Below are 20,862 nucleotides of genomic sequence, written 5' to 3' on the forward strand. Positions count from 1 at the left end.
CTTGGGATGCATAATTGTAGTTGTTCCCGGGCTTCACCCAAACGATAAGAACAACACGAAGAAATAGTTGATTTCGTCGTAGGTCGATAAATTCAGTATGGTCGGGACGAGTGCTGACGTTCTGAACGAAAATAATGCCGCGCCCTGAAAATGCACCCTTGACGTGACCGCATATGTCTTGCGGCCATTCCTAAAAGGCTTGTGCAGATACCACAACAATAATAAAACAAACGGGTTCTCGGACAGGTAAACAGGCTGTGCCTCCTTGTGAATCAACTTGCACACGTGAAGTATTTCCAGGAATGGTGACCGATAGTAGGCTCTATCGCGGTATCGAATGTTTCTCCGTTGCTCAGTGTCTGTGCCCTAGTAAAAGATCTTGCCAACGACCACGAGCTCTAGATAGACTAAGCACCTCATATCCACGGGAAGGTCCACGAATCGAGATGCGGTGTTGACCTCCTGCGCATTTGTGTAGTTCTGCTCCGATTCGACTTTCGCAGTCTGCGTTGTCTCGCCATTCGTCTTGCTACATTCAGACTTTTTGGGGAAACAGGGCTGTTGTTCTCACGCAAGCTGGTACTGTAGACTCATCAGCAGCTGGCAACGAACACCCTCTAATCTGCAACCTACTCTAGCGCCTTCGAGAGCACGCCTTGTGCCGAATTATCCATGGAAGCTTAATCCAACCTACACACCGATCGTAGCCGTTGTGGGCGAATTCAACACATAGAAAGGGAATGTGGGAGCGCATGCGAAGGAAACGAGAAGGACCGAACAATTTGCAGGCCCTAGCAATGATGAAGACCCAGACTGGTGTATGACACTGCTTCTGACTCACTAACCTGAAGTGGAAGAAACACAGGCCAAGTCGGTGTCCTATTAGAGGAATAGTGGATCAGATTCGTAAACGTGAAAACTTCATTGATCATTGCATTAGGATATCCACAACGATGCCCATACATCCTATTGAGACAATATCAAGGCAAGGAAGATCATCTCTAGCTCGAGTCGTACTCCAGGGGGGTTGTTATCGCCTTAAAATGCACCCTTTTGAGATGAGATTCTCGATAAATGTCATCAATGGATATGATGATGCTCGTACGACCAAGCGCAAGGCCCTCGAGATCGGAGGCCTTGAAGAGATATCCTCCAAAGCTTGTCCGTGCATCATCTCCAGGCGTTCCGTCGGCGTAAAGTTGTCGTATAAATGACCGTCAGAATCATCATACCAGTCTTCGTCCTCATTACCATTTATGGGCAATGCATCGTCAATGACGAACTCTGTACGGTCCGTGGCGGAACTCAAATTGCGCACATATATCAATCCTCGCTTAGAGAAGACAGTTCTGCTGTTCGAATGGTGCGGGCTGTACTTGAAGGGTGCATACTGCTGCCATCGAGGTGAAAGGACGAACAAGTTCTTCGATAGATATACCTTCTCCACTTCGTTGTAGATCAATTTGCTGGTTCGTAGGATCGCAAATCAAGGCTCCCTGAAATACTGCATTTCATTGAAACGTATGGTATTGCCCCGCTTAGTGATGTGAGTATCCTTGTAGAACACTTTGCCAACGACCAGCAGCTCCTCATAAACGAGGCACCTCAGCTCTGCTGGTAGGTCGAGGAATCGAGATCCAGACTTAACTTGCTGTGTTTTTAGAGCCTCCATCACCGTGGAGATCGTCTGCCATGCACCGGTTGCCAGCTCCACTTCTTGTGACTTGTCGGCTTTGGCTTTCTTGCAAGAGCAGCACATGCAGTGCTCTGGCTCAGCGGGCTTTTGGTCTTTACCAGACATGTCGGACACACGGGGTCCATTTTAGAACTACGCAGAAGCTAATTGAGCCAATCGTTTCGGGATAGCGCTGTCCGTAGCGGGAGGGCGAACGGGGAACAGAATTGCCCTGGGTATGAGTCAGCGAAGTGACGTAAGTCAGCATGCTGTCTGGACTAACAGCCGCGGCTTGAGGTGCCTTCGGATCGGTAATCGTCTCTGCGGAAGATGGCGAGGTGTCAAGCACTTCCTGCAGCGGCATCAGCTTTCAAACTCGGACCCTCACCTTCCTTTTGGCGCCATTCAACGGACCTACTCTGGTAGTTGTATTGCCTGGTCTTGTACGGGTCAACGAGGTACGACGGCGTCGCAGGCGACTGTCTCGCTCGTTGCTTGAACCCAGTCGCAAAACCAGAAGGCACCACCTGTACCTCACCTCGCTCAAGCGAGAAACGCAATTAGAACGCGCTGCTCGCGCCTGCACGATATATCGTTAGTTCACAATTTCTGACGTCTCAGCTTTGATAATACCTACAGAGATATTTGGTTGTCGAACCCCCCGCTCTCCTGCTCCGGGTTGGAGAGACGTTGCGAGTAGGATAGAGAGACGAAGTGACTTTGGACAAGAAATCAAAACATATCTACTTATCAGCCAGACAGGCTTGGCTTAAATGAAGGGTGCGCTGGTGAAGCAGGGTCGGGAATGAAATCTCACCTTCACCTACGCTCGCTGGGACCATCGGCAGGTAGTTGAGAGCCGCCACCGAAACCATATCCGACAGCGAAGCTTTGATGGACGCAGAGAGGTATAACCAGCCCTCGCGAGCCTATAATCTTATTTTATTTTTGGACGTGTGTCAAGTCAAAGAAGACCGTACAGCGCATACACCTCTAAAACGCGTGACCTCACCACTCAAGTGCGCGTGAGCGAAAGAGACAGGGTGACGGCGGACAATAACAACACCAACATGTCAGATCAGAAAAAGGAAAGATTGAAAAGGAAAATATATGGTAAGTTGTTCGTCCTTGAATCATAGACTCATTAGACTCTCAATGCTTCGCAGGGTAAGATAGTGTCCAACAGAGGCCCAGATCCATTCCCCATCCAGCGAAGCCGAGAGAGCATACAAGACCGTTCGTGTGTAAGGGGGCGCATTAGTGGCGAGGGGAGGCCTGGGATAAAAGGCGGAGTAAGATGTTGACAGGATGATTTCGGAGTCTAATGAAGCGCAGCCCTTAGCACCCTAGAGAACCTTCCATGCCATGGGACCAATGAAACAGGCGTTTATTACCCATTCCGATGCACCAAACCGAGAACCCTCACTTTTGCCTCTCCGAACCGATTGTAGGTGCTTAGGCCTTGGGCTCCTCTGCGGCGGCAGCCGGCGCAGCGGGCTCCTCCTTCGTCGCGTCGGCGGCGGCAGGGGCATCTGCGGGAGTGGACTCTGCGGGAGCCTCGGCTTCGGAGGAGGTCCAGAGGGTCTGCGACTTGCGTTAATATACGCCAATCTCGAATTGGGATGTAGGTACTTACCAGGTTGTCACGGAGAAGCTGCATGATGAGCGTGGAGTCCTTGTAGCTCTCTTCGGAGAGTGTGTCGAGCTCTGCAGTCGAATCAGCGCTGTTCGAGTTTTGGCACGGGCGATACATACCAGCAATAGCGTCGTCGAACGCCTGCTTGGCGAGCTGGCAAGCCTGATCCGGAGAGTTCAGGATCTCGTAGTAGAACACGGAGAAGTTCAACGCAAGACCGAGGCGGATGGGGTGGGTGGGGGCCAAGCTGCTAGCAGCGACCTCGGTGGCAGCCTTGTATGCCTCAAGGGACTTGTCGGCAGAAGTCTTGCGCTTGTCGCCGACGGCGAACTCGGCAAGGTAACGGTGGTAGTCACCCTTCCTGTAAAATGGTCAATTTGCGTGCTTATACAGCTACGATCATTACCGGCGCTTACATCTTATGGTAGAACACCTTGGACTCGCCGCTCTCGGCGGAGGGGATCAAGTGCTCGTCGAGGCACGCCAGGATGTCCTCGCAGATCTGGGCAAGCTCGGCCTCGATCTTCTGGCGGTACTCCTTGATGAGCCCGACCTGAGTCTCGTTGCCCTTGGACTCCTCCTTCTGCTCGATGGATGTGACGATTCTCCACGAGGCACGGCGGGCACCAATGACGTTCTTGTAAGCAACGGAGAGGAGGTTTCGCTCCTCGACGGAAAGCTCCTGGTCTGCGGAAGCGACGGCCTTCATGTTCTCGACCATCTCTGCAGGGCGATCAGCGGGAAATTTGCGCGTCGCTACTGGATCACTTACCCTCATAGCGCTCGGCCTGCTCGGCCAGCTTGGCCAGGTAAACTGAGTCTTCGTAACCCATTGTGTCGTTGGAGGAAGATCTGATGCGAGTAGAAGTTAGCAGATGATAGCTGCGAAAGTGAGGCGCAATCTATGACGACGTCACGCCGGCCAGAGTGCCTGATGGGATTGTTGTGTGTAGTTTGTCGCAGAGGGCGGTCCATGCAAACGATAGCGGCTCTGTGTAGAGAGGCGCACCAATTGGGACCAGCAGCCGGTGCCGTGGGCCGTTTGTGTTCGCGGGCAGCCGCACGCTACTGCAGCGAGTAGTGTCGTGGAGGGGTCGCGCAGAGTTTACACCAGCGTGCCTGCGCAAACAGTCGTCCCTGCCCGCGATGTGCTGCAATGAGGCTCGTCGAGGGTGGCGGAATCGGCGGAGGCGGCGGCTTGATGGCACTGGCTGGCGTGCGGCAAGGCGGCGAGGGAGCAAAATGCAGCCCGATCCGCGGCTTTGAAGAGGGGGGATGACGAAAGCCAACGCGCAGGCAGGTACTTACGAAAGGGTGAAGAGTGACGGGCGAGATGTTTCTGCAGGAAAGTGGCGGGTGGGGGTGCTTTGAAGAGCGGTATGGGTATAGGTCTCCTGTGGAAGGTGTCGGTGTTGATATGAAGTGGGGAGAGGTGAAGTCGAGGAGGTCAATGTGCTCTTGCCAAGACTCGGCCGTGCCTACCTCACAGCCCAGATCCAGAAGGGGCGCGCCTTCTCGCACTGCGGCGATCGCACCTGCCTGCAGAGACTGGTAGACTACTGCGTGCCGGCTCTACTGGCCAGCACCAACAACACCGCACAATGTGAGTCCAGCATGCCGTGCTCCGGCTATCGCCTTGCGTCGGCTGCCCCGCCACGATGTGATGCTAGATACTACAAAGACCTCGGGGACTCGCCGTTCACCTGCGCGGTCGCACGGCGGAGAGAAGCCTCACCAAGCACTGCGCGACGTGCCAGGCGCCCTTCTCTGAAACAGAGGCCCAAACAAATCTATTGACATGTTTATGCGGGGTTTCACCTTCAGCCCTGGAGCTTGGTAATTCACGCTGTGGACGCTAGCCACTATCAACACAATCACGACCTCAGACCCTTTTGCGACACAGCTGGAATGAAGGATCGCCACATCAATTGGTTTGTGGCTAGAAGTATGAAGCCCCGTTTTCGAACAGTCAATAGTGCATAGCCTGATGGTTGCTCACCCGCCTTCCAACGTCACATGACATGACGCAGGCCCGTGCCCAAAGCTCCAGCGTGCTCCAATCGACTGATCGTGATCTCAAGCTCATCGAACCACCTCTTCCCCTCCCACATATACCGCATCTCGCCCAATTGCCTCTCATCACTCCAAACACAATGTTCCGCACTTCCGTCGTCAAGGCTGCCCGCCTTCCCGCCACTACTCGCTACTTCTCCAGCTCCGTGCGTGTCTTCGCCGGTGAGACCGGCTCGGGCGCGTCGCGACCGGGTGGCAGCCGCCAAGGGTAGGATTACATCCCTTTCAATTCATAACCAGAGATACTAACGGAATTTTCTTTGCAGTGACGCTTTCACCAAGCGCGAGACCGCCGCCGAGGAAATGTACATCAAGCAGGAGGAGCACGCCAGGTCCGTCCACCCGAGCTCTGCGGCAGCTCGACATGTATGCTAACCTATCTAGACTCCTTGCGATCCGCCAGAAGCTTCAGCAGCAGCAGAAGCACATCGAAGAGCTCACCAAGCACATGTTTGTTTACCTGTCTTGAGAACTCATGGCAACATACTGACATACGCCAGCGACGAGGTCACCAAGCAGGAGGGTGGACAGGGCGAGCACCCCGGAGAGAGCAAGCCGTAAACGTTGACAGCACCGATCGCTGATGCAGCATACCAGAACAGTGGAGGAGGAATATAGGCAGACTGCACCTCTGATGGTCAGATCCTGCACGGTGGCTGTTGTAAAACTAAGCATGTTGGTCGCCTCTCACTCTTGAAGTAGCCGGACAATGTATACATGATCTACACACTGGTTGACAGACACGTCTATACCGCAGACACCAATAATAACGAGTGACTCCAGCCGTTACGCCTTCCAATGTCGTAAATTCGCCTGCTATACCAGTATCCCGCTCAGCCCAGAATCGAACGAATACGTACAGTGTCTCAACTATACATCTCTCGAACCGACCCAGCGCGTGGATGTCTGGTTTCTCTCACTATTGGTTTGCTTCTCCAATGAGCACCACGCACCTTGTGAGAAACAAAGTCCCAACATCGGGAGCAGCCACTCATTTTAAGACGGCAACATACCGCCAGAGAAGCGCCCCAACGCCAACACAACCTGCCTTGTTCTGTCCCTCCTCGGATACAGAGAATAGTGAAGCGAGTGGACTATCTGTACCACCCAATATTGCATCATATCACATAACACATACATGGATCCCAGATTCCAGATGCAAACCTCAAATCATACAGCAATGCGTTACAGCGTACGGTCTCAAAGCCCATACCCCCTCAACCACCTCATCTCCCTCGCCTGCATCTCCAACGCCTCCCTCATCCTACCCGCATACTCCCTCTCCCGGCCCCTCTCCTCCGCCGCCTCGCCCTCCCACTCCTCCACCGCATCCTTCCACTCCTCCTCAGCAGGCTGTCCGAAACCCAGGACTCCGAGCCTCCCATCGCCTGTCCAGAGGATGAGATTGTCCTGTCCGAGCGGGACTTCAGGTCTGGTAGCGTGCAGCGAGGTGTCCGCCGTAGGCAGGATCTTCTGAACAATGTCGCCGTAGCCGGGCTCAGATCCGCGCTGCGCGACGCCGGGCTTCGCTTTTTCTACGTCGATGTTGATGTTCAGACTCCGCACAGCTGCAGAAGCATCCCTCTCAACCCACTTCAGCCCGCCATCTCCGTCACTGAAGACGAGCCGAGTGCCATGCGGCGCGACGGAGAGGAGCTTCGATGCGCTCGCCGTCTGCCGGTTGTGGTAGCACGCTTGACTATTCCGCGTGGTGCGGGAGTCGCTGCTGTTGATACCGCGAGAAGGATCGGTACTCAAGCTGTACAGTTCCAAACTGCCTTTGCCTTTGTACTCGCCCGCTGCGACAAGCGTGTGGCCTGCTGCTGCGCCGTGTTTGGAAACGGAAGACCGCGAGACGAACGGAAACGGCAGCGCAGCGAGACAGCTCAAGCGCGCGCCAGAGTGCACAGTCCCCCTCAAACGAGGGAAGTACCTCCGGTCGAAGTTGAGCAGGCTGGTAAATCGGCCGGCGACCCAGATGTCACCGTTGGCGTCCCACTCGCGGGCTGTGGGAAGGTGCGCGATGGAGAGAGCGCCGGGCTGCGCGAGGGAGACATGGGCGCCTACGTCTCCGGTTTTGAGGCGGGAGAAAGACGGCGAGGAGGGGGCGCCAGCAATGAGTTCGCAGCGGGAGGCGCCCGCGGCTGGCGTGTATGTGGAGGGCGGCGCTCGAGAGTCGTGTAGGTGCAGCGTCCAGTTCGTGCCCACAGTGAGGGGGGTCGGGTGTCTGGCCTCGGACAGCGCAGTGATGGGAAACGGATATGGTGCGCGAGAGACGACCTGTAGCGTATGTAGGTCCACTTCGTTAAGTGTGTTCTGCACTGAAAAGAACGCCTTCCCCGCCCTGCTGTCCACGCTGACGCACTCGATCGCACCCGTCTCCGTCATCGCCGCCCGGCTCTGGCGAAGCCTTGTGTCCATGTCCAAATCACTCCCCTTTCCCGGCAGCAGCCCTACCGCGCTCCTCGCAACAATGCGCCCCAGCTGGCCCTCTCTCGCAGACGCGTCCCACACGCACACACTCCCGTCTTCCAGCGGAGCAACCAGCTTCTCCGCTAGCCCATCAGTGCCATAAACAATCCCCGCGCCCGTCGCCTCATGCCGCAGATTATCATCTTGACTTCCGTGCTTCGCCTCCTGAAACCACCTCAGCTCATGCGGCGCATGTCTTTGAATGAACTCCTGGTAGAAATCCACCTTCTCCCCAGGGTAGCTCGGATCCCAATTCGCCAGCAGCGCCGCCCTCCTCTTGCCCACATTCCTCTGAACCTGTGTATCGGCGCTCGGAGCGCTTGGATCGTGCACGCCAAAGGGAAATGCGTTCGCAACGTCGTTGGCGGCGCGGATGAGCTCAACTAGACGGGGGTCGAGATCGGTGGTGGGCAGCATGCGGCGACGTCTGCGCTCGGCGGCCGAGTGCTCAAAGCACAAGCTGCGCCATAGATTGTTGTCGCGCGAGAGGCGAAGGAACTGGCGCGAGACGTGTTGGAGGTTTATGAGCTCTTCGGGCTCGAGGTCTGGCGGGCTGTGTCAGTTCCGGTCGCTCGAATGCGTTCCGAGAGGCTTACAGCAGATGATCTGGAGGACGAGCTCGTCAGGGAGATGATGCATGGCCCAAGAACTACTGACAGACCCGCAGAGTAAGTCAGAATACGTAGAGACCCCAGAGGCATGCAGAGACACTGTCCGCGTGTTATCTATTATCGAGTAACTCGGGCACCACTGCCTCGGGATTGGGGGCTGACGACATCGGAAGGGCCACGCCCTAACCGCTAGTAGGCGCCTCCAACATAAACACTGAACGTTCAAGATTGCGCACGCATACATTGTAATATTTTGATATTGTCCCGCACTTTTCACGTCGCGCGACTATAGCTCTTACCTGGAAAGCTGCGGAACACACGTCTGAGCACCTGTACCCAGCTCATCTCTCTGCTCGGAGCGAGTTTTCCAGACCAAATGCGACCTCGTCCGTAAAAGAAAAGGGTATCATAACTGCTAAGAGATGCGCCGTAAATGAGCAGATGTAGAATGCCGTGCTGAGCAGTGTCTCCCCATTACAATCGAGTAGAGGGCAGATAAGCAGGACGCCAAAGGCATCCGTAAACGTCAACGAGGCGACGTGCGAAGAAAGCAGCTCGCTCACAAGCCGAAGAGGTTGCGAAGCTCGCCGATCGACAACCTCGTGAGGCTCTTGCCGGCACGCTCGTCGAGCGCCGCGTTGATGACCTCTCGCTTCTTGTCCTGCAATTTGCAGATGCGGTCCTCGACCGTCTCCGGAACAAGAACCCGATGGACATGCACTTCGCGCTGCTGAGGCATACGGTGGGCACGGTCGACAGCCTGATCTTCCACGAACGGGTTCTGTTACGCATTAGCATTTTTGCATCATTCGAATCGTCCCGGAACTTCACATACCCAGAAAGGATCAAGCATGATGACCTGGGAAGCCTTGTTCAAGTTCAAGCCCGCGTTCCCAGCTTTAATAGAGATGAGCATAATGTTTTCTGTCGCGTTGTCCATAAACTCATTGACAGCGTCGATTCGATCGTCAAACTTCATACTGCCGTCGTAACGCTGATAATTGAACTCCTTCTCTTGCAAAGGGACCTCGATAAGGTCAAGCAACGTCGTGAAGGATGAGAATATCAGCGTCTTCTCAGTAGGGTCATTCTCGCGGATGACCGTCAATAAACGCATCGTCTCGTCAATCTTCGCAGAACTTTTGAACGACCTCCGTAGACGGCTCAGATACCTCTTCTTGGCATCGGTGCTGCGTAGAGACAATTTCTTCAGCTGCGCAAGCGAGAGGTGCTCCTTGACCCTGGCCTTTGCCTTTCCTTTCTTCTTTCCACAGCGACCACGACCATCGGCAGCAGAATCCTCAGCACCGTTCTCCATCTTCACGTCTTCATCTTCATCTTCCTCTGCGTCGTCATCATCAACAATGAACCCGCCGAGGGTCGCATCATAAGCATCTTCATCCGCTTCGTCATCGCTCATATCGCTGCTGTCGCTGTCTTCGCTATCTTCCTCTCCAGTGGCATTATTGAACGCGACACGGAGCTCCTCGTACTTCTCGGGACAGAAGACTTTGCAGAAGTGACGGTAGTCAGTGATCTTCTCGGAACTCAGAGTGCCGCGACAATGAGGGCATTTCGAAGTGCTATTCTCATTGCCCTCTTGAATGGCTCGGGAAGGATCGATAAGCTTCTGGAAGCATTCACCGCAAGTGGTGTGTCCGCATGGGATAATAATCGTCGGATTGATGTCCGACTGGACATTTAGTTAGTGGTTTGCTCAAGTGCTCTTTGGTTTAGGTAAAGGGAAATAAACTCAACAACACGTACCTCATAGCAGATGGGACACTCGAAGGCACCTCCGTTATCTTTCAGGCGGCGAACAACATCTTCGTCAAGTAACCTACTGAATGTCAGTACTTCTCGTCTTATTCCGGCAAAGCGACTTACATGGCACGGCTCTTGAGGTCAACCTCCGAAATACCTTCGGTCGATACCTGCACACCCAGATCATTGGCCAGGTGAGGGTGGCAACAGATCTGGCGCAAGCGCAACAGCAGTACCAAGATGTTGGCATAGTTGTTGGTCACCTGACCCTTCTTAAGGTAACGATTGAACTGGATCTGTGACTTGGTCTCGATAGCTTTGTACAGCTCGTGCTCCGCGTTGGAAAATTCCACAGGCCGAATATTGACAATCTTGGGGGGCAAATTGACGATGGGCTTCCCGTCAATGATTGTAGTTTTCTCGCGGCGTAGGGTAAACGATTTGATCAGTGCCTGCAAGCGTAACATGCCCCGCTCATTCATATAGTTTTTGTTCGCCTTGAGAGGCTTCACGAAGTGGGAGTTGAAGGAAGGCCACTCCTGATACGCGGAAATACGCAGGAATCGGATGTGGGGATAGAGTTCCTCGACAGAATTCTGCATAGGTGTTCCAGTCATGCACAGTCGGAGCTCAGCCTGGATAGCAGCCGCAGCTTTCGAGGTAAGGGTGCTCCTATTTTTGATGCACTGGGCTTCATCCAATATAACTCGGTACCAGTAACACTGATCCCCAAGAATACCAAGCTTGTCCTTCGCTTTGCGTGTAAACGCCGGCTCTCGACGCTCACGGTCGTTCGCCTCCGACTCTTTCCGGGTGTCGATGCGCTTCTGTTCGTTTGCCAGCGTGCCGAAAGTAGTGAGCACGATGTCGTACTCGCGAAGCACGCTAAAGTCGGCCTTCTTTCCATTGCGGTGGTAAGTGTAGACCTTGAGGCGATGAGCTGGTTTTATGTGTCGCTCAATCTCCTTCTCCCACTGCCGCATGAGGGCTACAGGGGCAACGATCAAGGTGGTTTTCCTAGCTGGGTTTTTGGAAGGATTAGCTACGATCAACGAGAGTCCTTCGATCGTCTTGCCAAGACCCATCTCGTCGGCCAAGAGACTTCCTTTGCTTGTGCCCTTCTCCATCTTGAGCAGCCACGCAAGTGCCTGCTCTTGATGTGGCATCAGCTTACAGCTCATCTTCTTTGGGGTCGGCTCGCGTGGAGTGTCATCGTGGGCCTGGCTCCTGATACCATCGATGAGTGAACTCACGACATCGTGGTCCACCGCATCCGGTGAAGGTGAGAGCGGGGAGGACCAGTTAGGATAAGCCGGTTCACCGCCAGGTAGCGCACCAGGGAATCCGAGACTGAGCGGGCGTGGGGATAAGAGGGCGTCTCGTGGGGCAGCGTCTCGTTGCGGTAGCAAAGGCTGGTTGTATGCGTAGCTACCGCCGACAGGCGTTGATGTGAGCAAGAAATCAGCAAGTTCATCTTTGCCCATGGTCTCTTGTATGAAAGCAACGGCAGGCCGGACAGGGACCGGCTGGTTATTGTGAAACACCTCTGGGAATGGGTCGACGAAGCCATAGTGGTGATGCTGCATAGGTGGCTGTTGAGGCAGCTGTTGATTGAATGTGAAAGGACGGTCGTCTGTGAGATCAATGATATCGCTGCCACCGATGTTCAAGCGCTTCGATGTCGGCCACGCACCTGGCATGCTGTCGATCGGCGTCGCGGGACTGTTCAATTGCTGCTCGGTGTCGGAGAGTGACAGCTCTCGCGGGCGCTTGCGGGACATGTCGTTCCAGTCTGTCGCAGAACCAGGCGTGACGGACGCGGACGCGGACGCGCCCTCGAGCTGGTCGGCTAGCATGTTGATGTGATGCTCGTAGTGAGCGCGGCTCTCCGCGTAGTTGGGGTCCTTGAGGTCCAACGAGTCCATTAGGCTGAAGCAGAACTCGAGCTCCTGCTCGATAGCAAAGGGTTCTGTCAGGTCTGAAGCCGGCGTGTAGATGGTTAAGAAAGACGAGGCCATCTTCAGTCGACAAGTGCGGGGCGCCCCGCAAACAGCAGGCGCGGCCGCCTGTGAATGTGATGGTGATCAGGGAGGCGCGATCTCGCTGGCCGGTGCTCACTGCGCCTCACGCAGCGAATTTGCCTTCTCAACGCTGCTGAGCTGGCTATGCGGCCAACAAAGCAGTTTGGCCCAAGTCAACCACGGAAACGGGGAGAGCGAACGGAAGGCAGAAAGAGGTGTGCCTTTCGCCCCAGAATGAAGAGCGAAGCTCTCATCAAATCGAGCAGGGCGCAATAAGGCAAAGGTTACAGCAATAGATCGTGCGACTGAAGCCCGGCGCACAAACGAGCTTCCAGCCTCGTGGTGACGGCGGCAAAAGGACAGGGCGATGCGAATTTTATACACCACGTGAGGACGCTTATTCAAGCGTCATCTCTATCTCGTGGAGAACTGGATTAAAGAAGGGTAGCAGCCGTGGTGGAGGTGAAAGAGGTTGACACATTCACCCATGGTTTATCGGTAGCCTGAGGTGCGCGCAGCGCTGAGCCTTTCCGGTGAGTAGCCCCCTTCGAGCGCGTCCGCCCCCGGAAAATGTGGCCACCGAACGCAAATAGATGCGCTAGGCTGCCGGAACTCAGGATGTGCTGTCCACAAGGCTGAATACCTTTGCAGAGCGCTGCAGCATGTTGCGGCGACGTGCAGGTCGTGCAGCAGCAAACAATCGGCACATCACTTGGCGGCCGCAGCGCGGTCCTCGACGCGCACCGTCCGCGGACGTCCCTTGAGCATTGGAGCAGTCTCCGCCCGGGTGCGCAGAGACGACGCGCCAGCGTGCGACGCGGATTCGACGCGGTGACAAGTGACTTTTCCTTTGGCATTTGAAGACCAGGCATCATGACGACAGCCTGAAGATGTCATCTCAAGGCTTGTTCGCAGAGCTCAATTTGTGAGGCTTAGCCAATGCGCGCCGTCATGCTCACATCTATTTGGCAAGCCAGCCGGGGGGCTCTCATCAATTCTCCGTCGCCCGCTCCAATCTCTCAACAGATGCAGTCCTTGGTCGAAAGCGCGCGATCACGAGAATGCAGTGTCACAGTGAACACAGATGTGGTATCGATTGATCGTGACGAGCCAAGTGATCCTATCCGTGGGGTCTTGGAACGCCGAGGCATCGGTGTACGTACATGACCCTGTCTGTAGCATCCTAAACTAGTTTCGGTCGGAAATTCACCAAGTGTAGAAGACAACAATACACTTCCAGTCTAACAATCGACATTAGCGTCTACATCACCTGCACATGTTGCGGCGTGTGTTGTTCATTGCAATTCTTCACACAGCATGATTGCAGCAAAACGGCGCCTTTCACCGTCACCATCTTCCCCACGCCGACTTGCCGGATATCTTCCATGGCAGCAACCCTAGTCGGCTCGAAGAAACATTACGATATGACAGCGTTTGTGAACGCTATGATAAAATGCAATAGCCGCGAAAATCGAAGCTTGCGCTCTGGCAAGTGAGTCCATTCGAGCCTTACGGCTAAGGACCTATCATTTTCAAGATACCGCGACCTCTGAGTGAATTGCTCACGGCTTTTAATAAAAGCACTACAGCCTCCAGGGCTTTGGAGAGGTGCCGGGTTCTATGCTCTTTGGGTCCTGAGAAGCCATGAGTCACTCAATTTGTTGACATATAAGTACTGGCGGATCCGCGCACGGGTTCTGCCACGCACAGCAAGGTTTCACCATGCCCAGGGCCGCCCACGAGGCTTTTATTTCCAGCCATGTGCGAACTATCAGTCCCGGCGTAAGACTGCGTCTACAACCGGTCAGCGCTCTTCATGTCGGTCATGCCTCTCCCCTCCCACACTTTGGCGGGATACATCAGCAGCTCGGGAGAGACTTCAACCCAAGTTTTGCAGGCTTTTGGAGAATTGGATATTCCGCCATCATGTCCCAACATGTATATACGAGCGGCGCGCGGGCCCGACACTGTACGTTATTTTCTTACAGTCGCCCAGGTGGTCAGAGAGACTTGCTCGTCAAGGCCAAAGAAGGTCTTGGGCGGTTTTGTACGAGCAATAGCGGACCTGCTGATTGACTGTGGACCGAGGCAGGTATAACCGCGGATCTTTCGAAGTGGAGGTCCGTAGCAAACGCGGGCCTGTCATATCGCGAGTCGTACAGCCTTGTCTGCTTAGTGCTACTGGGAAAAAAATCATAGTCAAGCCAGGCAAATCCATCGCCTGAATGGCGCGATACGTCAAGTCTCATATGAGGGAGCTCAAGTAGACTTTTTTTTTGAAGCTGGACGGTAAAGAGACGAAAGGATGCTTTTGCTGGTCGTAAGCTAGAAACTAGGGGGCAGAAATATTGTTCGGATTACCTACTCAAATAGCGAAAGCGATGATCCTTTCAGAATACCTAAAATTCGCAGACGATATCCGTGCAGGATGCTGAATCTCGATTTCGGAAGAAGCCGGTCCGATGCATGCGCAACAGCAGGTGCAGCCAACATTCTACAGCGTTGGAGAGATTGTCGGTTGGCCTGCAGGCGAATAAGCCGAGAAGCATATTATTTCGAGAAATTGGGCATGGACCATACGCTGCTGATCAAAACCCTGCGCGCACTGGCGCTTAGACGCTGCCATGCAAGCATGAGGGGTATTCCGGTGTCCGCGTGTAGCTGTATAGCTGATTAACATACTTCCCCCCGCCATCTCTCGATCCGCACATAATAGCCTGGGAAAGATCGAACGATGACCGAGGCATCGAACTTTCCACTTTCTCTCACTTTCCAGAAAATGTCACTGTCCGGCGGGTCGATTTGTAAAGCATGTGCGGATTGTCTCTCGCATCTTTACATCCCTGGTTGTGAGAGAGAAATCCACCCACATCTGACTCTTGAAGGCGTTCATCAAGCAGCTTCCGAAGGCTGTCGCTTATGCTTATACATTAAGCACTCGATGGAAGTTGAAGGTTGCTGCAAAGCTTCTAATGTCCGCTTTGACATGCGCATTACCATAGACAAAAAGAACGCCTGGCTATCGATCAGACATCGATGCAGTGCTATAAGTGGCCACGTCATCCTTTTCATTACAACCGAAGCCAATTGTAAAGTATCCTTTCTCTCTGGTTCCACTTGCAACACTAAGATCTGTCATTTTCCAGCCCATGACGCATACCTAAGGTCTGAAGCAAATACATTCGGTCAAACTACTCAATCAGCACATTGTCAAAGAATGGCGAGGAGGTGGATGCACACTTGCACGACGTCACATGACCATTGCGCAGCTCGGAAGAGTAGGTTGTCAAACTTGGGTACCAGCCAATGTCCTACTCGGCTCCTTGACCTTCAAAAAGCACATTCGACCCGGCGTATCCAGGTGGTGCACACGAAGACCGAAGCCATCAAAAGCCCTTATGTTACGTTGAGTCACTGCTGGGGAGCAAACCCTCCGATAAAGCTGACAAACGCAAACATTGAGCAATTCTCTCGAGGGATCGAGATAAAGAAGTTGCCTCGGACTTTTCGCGATGCTATTGAAGTCTGCGGTTGGTACGGTTGTAAGTACATCTCACGGTTCCACGTCTCTGTACTGACAGTCCTAGTTCGCTATCTATGGGTAGGTCATTTGTGTAGCCCATATCCTGAGTGTTCTAAGATCTTTGCAGATTGACTCTTTGTGCATCATTCAAGACTCTGAAGCCGACTGGAAGAAGGAGTCTACTGCTATGAAAAGCACATATTCTCAGGGCGCACTGAACATTGCTGCTAGTACTGCCGCCGATAGCAGCTATGGTCTCTTCGCACGAAGGTCCCCGTATCTACTCGCCCCATTAGTCTTGAATGTCCCAGGATATGGCACGTGTATACTACAAAAGTCCATGGAGGAACTGTCAAAATCAATCACACAAGGGCCCCTGGCATCTAGGGCTTGGGTATTACAAGAGTGGGTTCTTTCGCCACGTGTGCTCCACTTTGGGCAACAGCTTTTCTGGGAATGCTCAGAGACGCTGCTTTCCGAGTCCTTGCCACTCGGTTTTACTGGCCATGATTTACTTTCGGAACCGAGTTACTTCATATTGAAAAGGGTCATTTCTTTCATACACGGTCGCGAGCACCTATCTGTGGACAAGGCAGGAGAATATCAGACGTGGAGATATATTTGTGAAGAGTATTCAAGAAGACAACTGACTGTGAGCTCAGATAAGATGGTCGCTCTCTCAGGGGTCGCCGATCTATTCCAATCATCTCTCAACGACACATGTATGGCAGGGCTTTGGAGAACCACAATTGTCTCAGATATGTGCTGGCGCTGTTGGTCCGAAGCGGTTATTTGGATCACTCCAATAAGCAGAAAGCGAAGATACCCCTGGGAATCTACACGACCCCGTGATTACGGCGCTCCATCTTGGAGTTGGATGTCCGTACACAACGAAATAGAATATCCATGGCGCAGATTGCTCCATCAAATAGCCGCCCCACGTTGGCCCAATCGCAGTACAAGCCATGAGAGGCCCAGGCCCACGGAATGCAATTCCATCACTCTGTTTGGAGTACTTCGACCCGCGACATGGAGCCTTCTTGGCAAAGACAAGCTCGGAGAAACCCAATTCCGGATTTTCTTAGATGGAATCAAGGCTTTCGACGCAACGGCACGGGTTGCCTGGGGATACTTCATACAGTCTGGAGTAGCATCCATAAGAGTCGATGATCTGGTGGGCCAGTCGTTTCCCGTTGAGGAAATATATTTCCTCCCCCTGCTGGCCTCAACCACACACGGGAATACACCTGCAATTGCAGGAATTATCCTCTGTCAGGCCGATGGAGTACGGTTTCGCCGCGTAGCATACTTTGAGCTGTATGAGCCTGGAATTCTTGGACGATTGTTTTTTGGACTCAAATATCCTGCTACGATCCTCAACGACCCCTGGAATTACTTCCAAGCATATGCAAAAAAGAACAAGACCGCCGCAGATTTGGAGTTTTTCCAAAAACTTTTCCAGGGGGAATCGCAAGATTTCTTAAGTATTCACGATATGGATGAGTTCTGGGCATGGCAGGTGAAGGAAGTTCAGAAAGCACTTGGACCGTACAATGGCTCGATGTTTCAACCTCTCGAAGCTCAAGAGATCGAGATCGTATAGCCTTGATTTCTGTAGGGAATGCAAACGAATAATAGTGTCATACGTGCAAGATGCTGAGAGATGCGCGAAATCCTGTGATCTAAGTAACTTCTTTCGGAGGTCTATCGTAGCCAAAACAGCATGTTCTTAATCTAAAGCCTACTGGGATGTCTTGAGGGCAATATAGAAGGACTATGGTGCAGGGCTACCCAATCCTTCACCACTTTCAGATTCTTGCATTGACGAAGCGCTATTCTCGCCCCTTCAGTTTCGCTTGGCGTTCCATTCTTCACTATAGCAAGATCAACGCTGAGCTGTGAATCCTGTACCAGGTTATGCGCAACAGTGCAAAGTAGTTTCTCTTCGTAACCGTTCTCTGGCTTCTTGGATTGCTTCCCCTAAGGCGCTGCCTTCGACAGTTGGTATGCATTCCAATACGTATCGCAAACCGCTCTCTTCGGATAGTGTGAGTTGTTGCTTCCTCAAAATTGTTAAGATAGGGAAGCTCAACAGACAAGTGTAGTTGCTGGTATATGGTAATCGCGAAGAGCTCGACTCAAGCTCTGGCAGAGGATTCTCCGGCTGCAGGCTGACAGTTCGGGGGTGGAGGATGAGAAACCAGTCATTTACCAGCTGCTCGCCCCACACTTCGAGAACTATCATCAGCAAATGATATTGTGTTCTCGTGGAATAACTTCAACGTACTACAGAACAAATGCAGAAACACACAAAATTTGCGCAGGTGGGCAACAACAAGCAAGATGGAATCAAATGCTAGTCTAAGTTGTTAAGCACAAGAACCTATGGAAGACTTCAACGTCTTCACAGTATATACCTAGACACCCAAATTACTAATGGGACTAATGAGATGCATGCTCATTATGGGACTCGCGAGACCCATGACGTGTGTTTTAGCACCCTATTGCGTTCATCTACTGCGTTTTACCGTGGTTTCCAAAAGCACGCGAAGTATCACAAGTGCGACCCATGGTGTTCATGTCCAAGGTCATCCTGATCCTTCTTGTCATCTGCTCCGTCATATGCGACATGCGGATGAAGCCCTTCTCCGAAATCGACGGTCCCGTTGATGATGGGAAATGGATCCCCTAGTAAACAATCAGTATTTGACATGTATCGTTGGGTTTTTAACATTGATAAAGAACATACCAAGCTGCGGATGCATCAGGGATTTGTGATCAAACAGCGAGAAGACGCGTTTTTCAGCCCAGCCATCCAATAGTTCCCAGTTTACACATTCGTAATCGACGTTGAAGTTGGGCCAGGGCTTGCGGTAGTTTGGAAGCCAATCGTAGGTGAGGAGAGTGAAATCGGCATTGCACATGATGGCTTGGCGTAAATCGTCCATGCAGTGCTCTGTTGGTTCTCAGGTTAGCTATAACATTGCGATGAAGAAGCTGAGGCCTCACCTAGATGGATCCACATCTCGTCCTCTTCATACAGATCATAGTAGTCACGATAGATGACTCTACGTATACTTTTCAGGCAGTGCAAGCTTAGACGGGTTAGAGAGATGCAATGCTATCGACCGTGGACACTTACTGGTGGTGAACGTTGAGCCCAGCCATGTAGTCACCCGAGCCATCAGTCAGCTTGATCGATGTGCGATTGATCTTCTTGAGCTCCTCTTCGCTCACGCGAATGTTGGAGTTCTCCAGTAGATCGTGCCAGGCTTGGTCGAGCTCTGGTCTCGGATGACCTTTATAGGGGTTGTCCTGCCCGAGGGGATTTTGAAATGAGGTCTTCTCCCATTTTATTGCCTCTCTTGCTGGCGCTAGACTTGTTATTAGCTCTGAATTTAATCTGATACATTGCTTTAGACTTACTGTAAACCATAGACTTGTGGCAGTTCTCCCCTCGAAGTGACTTGGAGAATGAGAAGAACGCGATTGTGTAGGCGCAGAACACAACGATGTGTACGATAAAGGGCGACTTATACCATCTCGATTTCCTGCGAATGACAGGATGGAAATCATCATAGTCTTCCTTATCAGGAAACAGAGCAAGTGTGCTGCTACTCTCACTCGGACTGATATCTTTCTCGTACTTCGAAGCCATAGCGGTCAGGTGCTATCGCTGATATATTAGAAAAGCAAAGAGGTGGTTCATGAGACAGATATGGCTTTCTCTTGAACTGCGAGGTTGGGTGCATTTGAGTCCTTGTAGCTCATGGACCACCTTCACAGTATCTCATTTGGCCTCCTTCTAGCCTCTCGGTGACCGAGAAAACGGTTAGCATAAACATCCTACGGAAATGAGCCGTGTCCGGCAGTTGATATCGTCACTAGAAGTTTCCTGTGACATCTGCTATGAAAGTCGGACTTTGGCGTAACATTCACCCTTGGCGTCTTCGTATGAACCGTTGTGATAGGCAACAATGGTAGTCGGGGCCGTTTTCTTAGCGCTTACCGCCACGATAAGTGTGCTTAGGGCTGCATGTGAGAAGAACTCTGCGAGATGTCAGATTATCGGACTGGTGATTGAAGTCAGCAATTTATGACATTCCTCCTCCATCACGTGATAAATTCGCACAACTATTCCTTCACTATGCTCATTGGACCCTGTCACCGGACTCGAGAGTCGAAAATTCGTCTAAGCAAGGTATTAAATTTACTCCGGATAACCGAATCAGGAAAATACCCCAGACGCGGTTCTGTGAGCTGACGATAGTTGAGACGACGCTATCTCCAGAGCCCACCCGGGGACGATTCACACGTGACTCGCCCCACCGAGGAACCGCACACTTCCTCCTCCTTGCGGGCGGCCCATGCTCCAACGGACGTCTTTCGCAACTCCAGGATCCACACATGTGTGTGACTCCGTCTGTATGATCCCACGGACAATGCAAAAGGAGTATCACGTTGCAACAACTTCAAGGATCAACGATAGAAGGATGAGTGGGCTACGGAATCGACTGTACAGCATTGCCTCAATTCGATATAATCACATTTCGATTGTCCGTCCTGTATCTGTTGCAAAAGTATAAGACGGGACCTTTTGAGTGAAGAATTCGACAGCCAACGAGCTTGACAACCCATCTCAACCATTCACTCTTCACTCTTCACCAAAATCGACATCTAAACAGACTCACTGAACTGATTATCCGCCGAGAATGCACTTCCGCAACGTCGTTCTCCTCATCCCAGCTTTGGTAGCTGCTGCTCCAGTTGCAGAGCCAAAGGCTTGTAAGTTTTGATGTCGACTATGCGTGTTTCTGGCTAAGCCTTTCACAAGTGGTTCCTGTCAGCCCGTGGACTCCAGCGCTCAACCTTCGCACTCTGGATGAAGACGCTGCAAAGTATGGTAAACGGGCCCTAGATGAAGATGCCGCCAAGTATGGTAAACGCACTTTGGATGAAGATGCTGCCAAATATGGCAGACGTGAGTTGGATGAGGACGCGGCCAAGTATGGAAAGCGCACCTTGGACGAGGACGCCGCCAAATACGGAAAGCGCACCTTGGACGAAGACGCCGCGAAGTACGGAAA

At 52.6% G+C, this 20,862-nt stretch overlaps 9 protein-coding genes across 9 annotated transcripts; 4 read left to right on the forward strand and 5 right to left on the reverse strand.

The window, feature by feature from the left end:
- Positions 1 to 3,130: 3,130 nt before the first annotated feature.
- Positions 3,131 to 4,144, reverse strand: CC84DRAFT_1092414 (putative 14-3-3 family protein ArtA; the record flags this gene model as incomplete). Its single annotated transcript, XM_018174451.1, has 5 exons — positions 3,131 to 3,259; positions 3,312 to 3,382; positions 3,431 to 3,672; positions 3,728 to 4,034; positions 4,084 to 4,144. The coding sequence occupies 5 exons, from the start codon at positions 4,142 to 4,144 to the stop codon at positions 3,131 to 3,133; spliced, it is 810 nt and encodes a 269-aa protein (XP_018036257.1).
- A 1,105-nt stretch (positions 4,145 to 5,249) lies between these two features.
- Positions 5,250 to 6,167, forward strand: CC84DRAFT_1164317 (uncharacterized protein). Its single transcript, XM_018178463.1, has 4 exons — positions 5,250 to 5,592; positions 5,651 to 5,716; positions 5,769 to 5,834; positions 5,885 to 6,167. Exons 1-4 carry the CDS (start codon positions 5,333 to 5,335, stop codon positions 5,943 to 5,945), a joined length of 453 nt encoding a protein of 150 aa, XP_018036258.1. The 5' UTR covers positions 5,250 to 5,332; the 3' UTR covers positions 5,946 to 6,167.
- CC84DRAFT_1259233 (uncharacterized protein) lies at positions 6,123 to 8,632 on the reverse strand. The gene is made up of 2 exons (XM_018184893.1): positions 8,453 to 8,632; positions 6,123 to 8,401 (listed from the first exon to the last, which is right to left on the reverse strand). The coding sequence occupies exons 1-2, from the start codon at positions 8,493 to 8,495 to the stop codon at positions 6,585 to 6,587; spliced, it is 1,860 nt and encodes a 619-aa protein (XP_018036259.1). The 5' UTR covers positions 8,496 to 8,632; the 3' UTR covers positions 6,123 to 6,584.
- A 236-nt stretch (positions 8,633 to 8,868) lies between these two features.
- On the reverse strand, positions 8,869 to 11,817 carry CC84DRAFT_1244591 (uncharacterized protein; the record flags this gene model as incomplete). The annotated part of the gene is made up of 4 exons (XM_018184160.1): positions 8,869 to 9,248; positions 9,303 to 10,160; positions 10,235 to 10,307; positions 10,355 to 11,817. 4 exons carry the CDS (start codon positions 11,815 to 11,817, stop codon positions 9,027 to 9,029), a joined length of 2,616 nt encoding a protein of 871 aa, XP_018036260.1. The 3' UTR covers positions 8,869 to 9,026.
- A 1,111-nt stretch (positions 11,818 to 12,928) lies between these two features.
- Positions 12,929 to 13,805, forward strand: CC84DRAFT_1205568 (uncharacterized protein; the record flags this gene model as incomplete). Its single annotated transcript, XM_018181980.1, has 3 exons — positions 12,929 to 13,407; positions 13,569 to 13,744; positions 13,790 to 13,805. The coding sequence occupies exons 1-3, from the start codon at positions 13,192 to 13,194 to the stop codon at positions 13,803 to 13,805; spliced, it is 408 nt and encodes a 135-aa protein (XP_018036261.1). The 5' UTR covers positions 12,929 to 13,191.
- A 1,664-nt stretch (positions 13,806 to 15,469) lies between these two features.
- CC84DRAFT_1175994 (HET-domain-containing protein) lies at positions 15,470 to 17,378 on the forward strand (the record flags this gene model as incomplete). The annotated part of the gene is made up of 3 exons (XM_018180183.1): positions 15,470 to 15,794; positions 15,840 to 15,853; positions 15,903 to 17,378. The coding sequence occupies 3 exons, from the start codon at positions 15,470 to 15,472 to the stop codon at positions 17,376 to 17,378; spliced, it is 1,815 nt and encodes a 604-aa protein (XP_018036262.1).
- A 905-nt stretch (positions 17,379 to 18,283) lies between these two features.
- On the reverse strand, positions 18,284 to 18,777 carry CC84DRAFT_740271 (uncharacterized protein). Its single transcript, XM_018187251.1, has one exon. The coding sequence runs from the start codon at positions 18,721 to 18,723 to the stop codon at positions 18,475 to 18,477; it is 249 nt and encodes an 82-aa protein (XP_018036263.1). The 5' UTR covers positions 18,724 to 18,777; the 3' UTR covers positions 18,284 to 18,474.
- Positions 18,747 to 19,433, reverse strand: CC84DRAFT_1092207 (uncharacterized protein; the record flags this gene model as incomplete). Its single annotated transcript, XM_018174439.1, has 4 exons — positions 18,747 to 18,870; positions 18,918 to 19,149; positions 19,202 to 19,241; positions 19,284 to 19,433. 4 exons carry the CDS (start codon positions 19,431 to 19,433, stop codon positions 18,747 to 18,749), a joined length of 546 nt encoding a protein of 181 aa, XP_018036264.1.
- Positions 19,434 to 20,487: 1,054 nt separating this feature from the next.
- CC84DRAFT_1217197 (uncharacterized protein) lies at positions 20,488 to 20,853 on the forward strand (the record flags this gene model as incomplete). The annotated part of the gene is made up of 2 exons (XM_018182873.1): positions 20,488 to 20,560; positions 20,610 to 20,853. Coding segments are annotated over 2 exons (317 nt in total), but the record flags the coding sequence as incomplete, so codon positions are not given.
- Between the last annotated feature and the right edge of the window lie 9 nt (positions 20,854 to 20,862).

Source organism: Paraphaeosphaeria sporulosa (assembly GCF_001642045.1).
Source record: "Paraphaeosphaeria sporulosa strain AP3s5-JAC2a unplaced genomic scaffold CC84scaffold_5, whole genome shotgun sequence".
In the NCBI taxonomy this organism is placed as follows: Eukaryota; Fungi; Ascomycota; class Dothideomycetes; order Pleosporales; family Didymosphaeriaceae; genus Paraphaeosphaeria; species Paraphaeosphaeria sporulosa.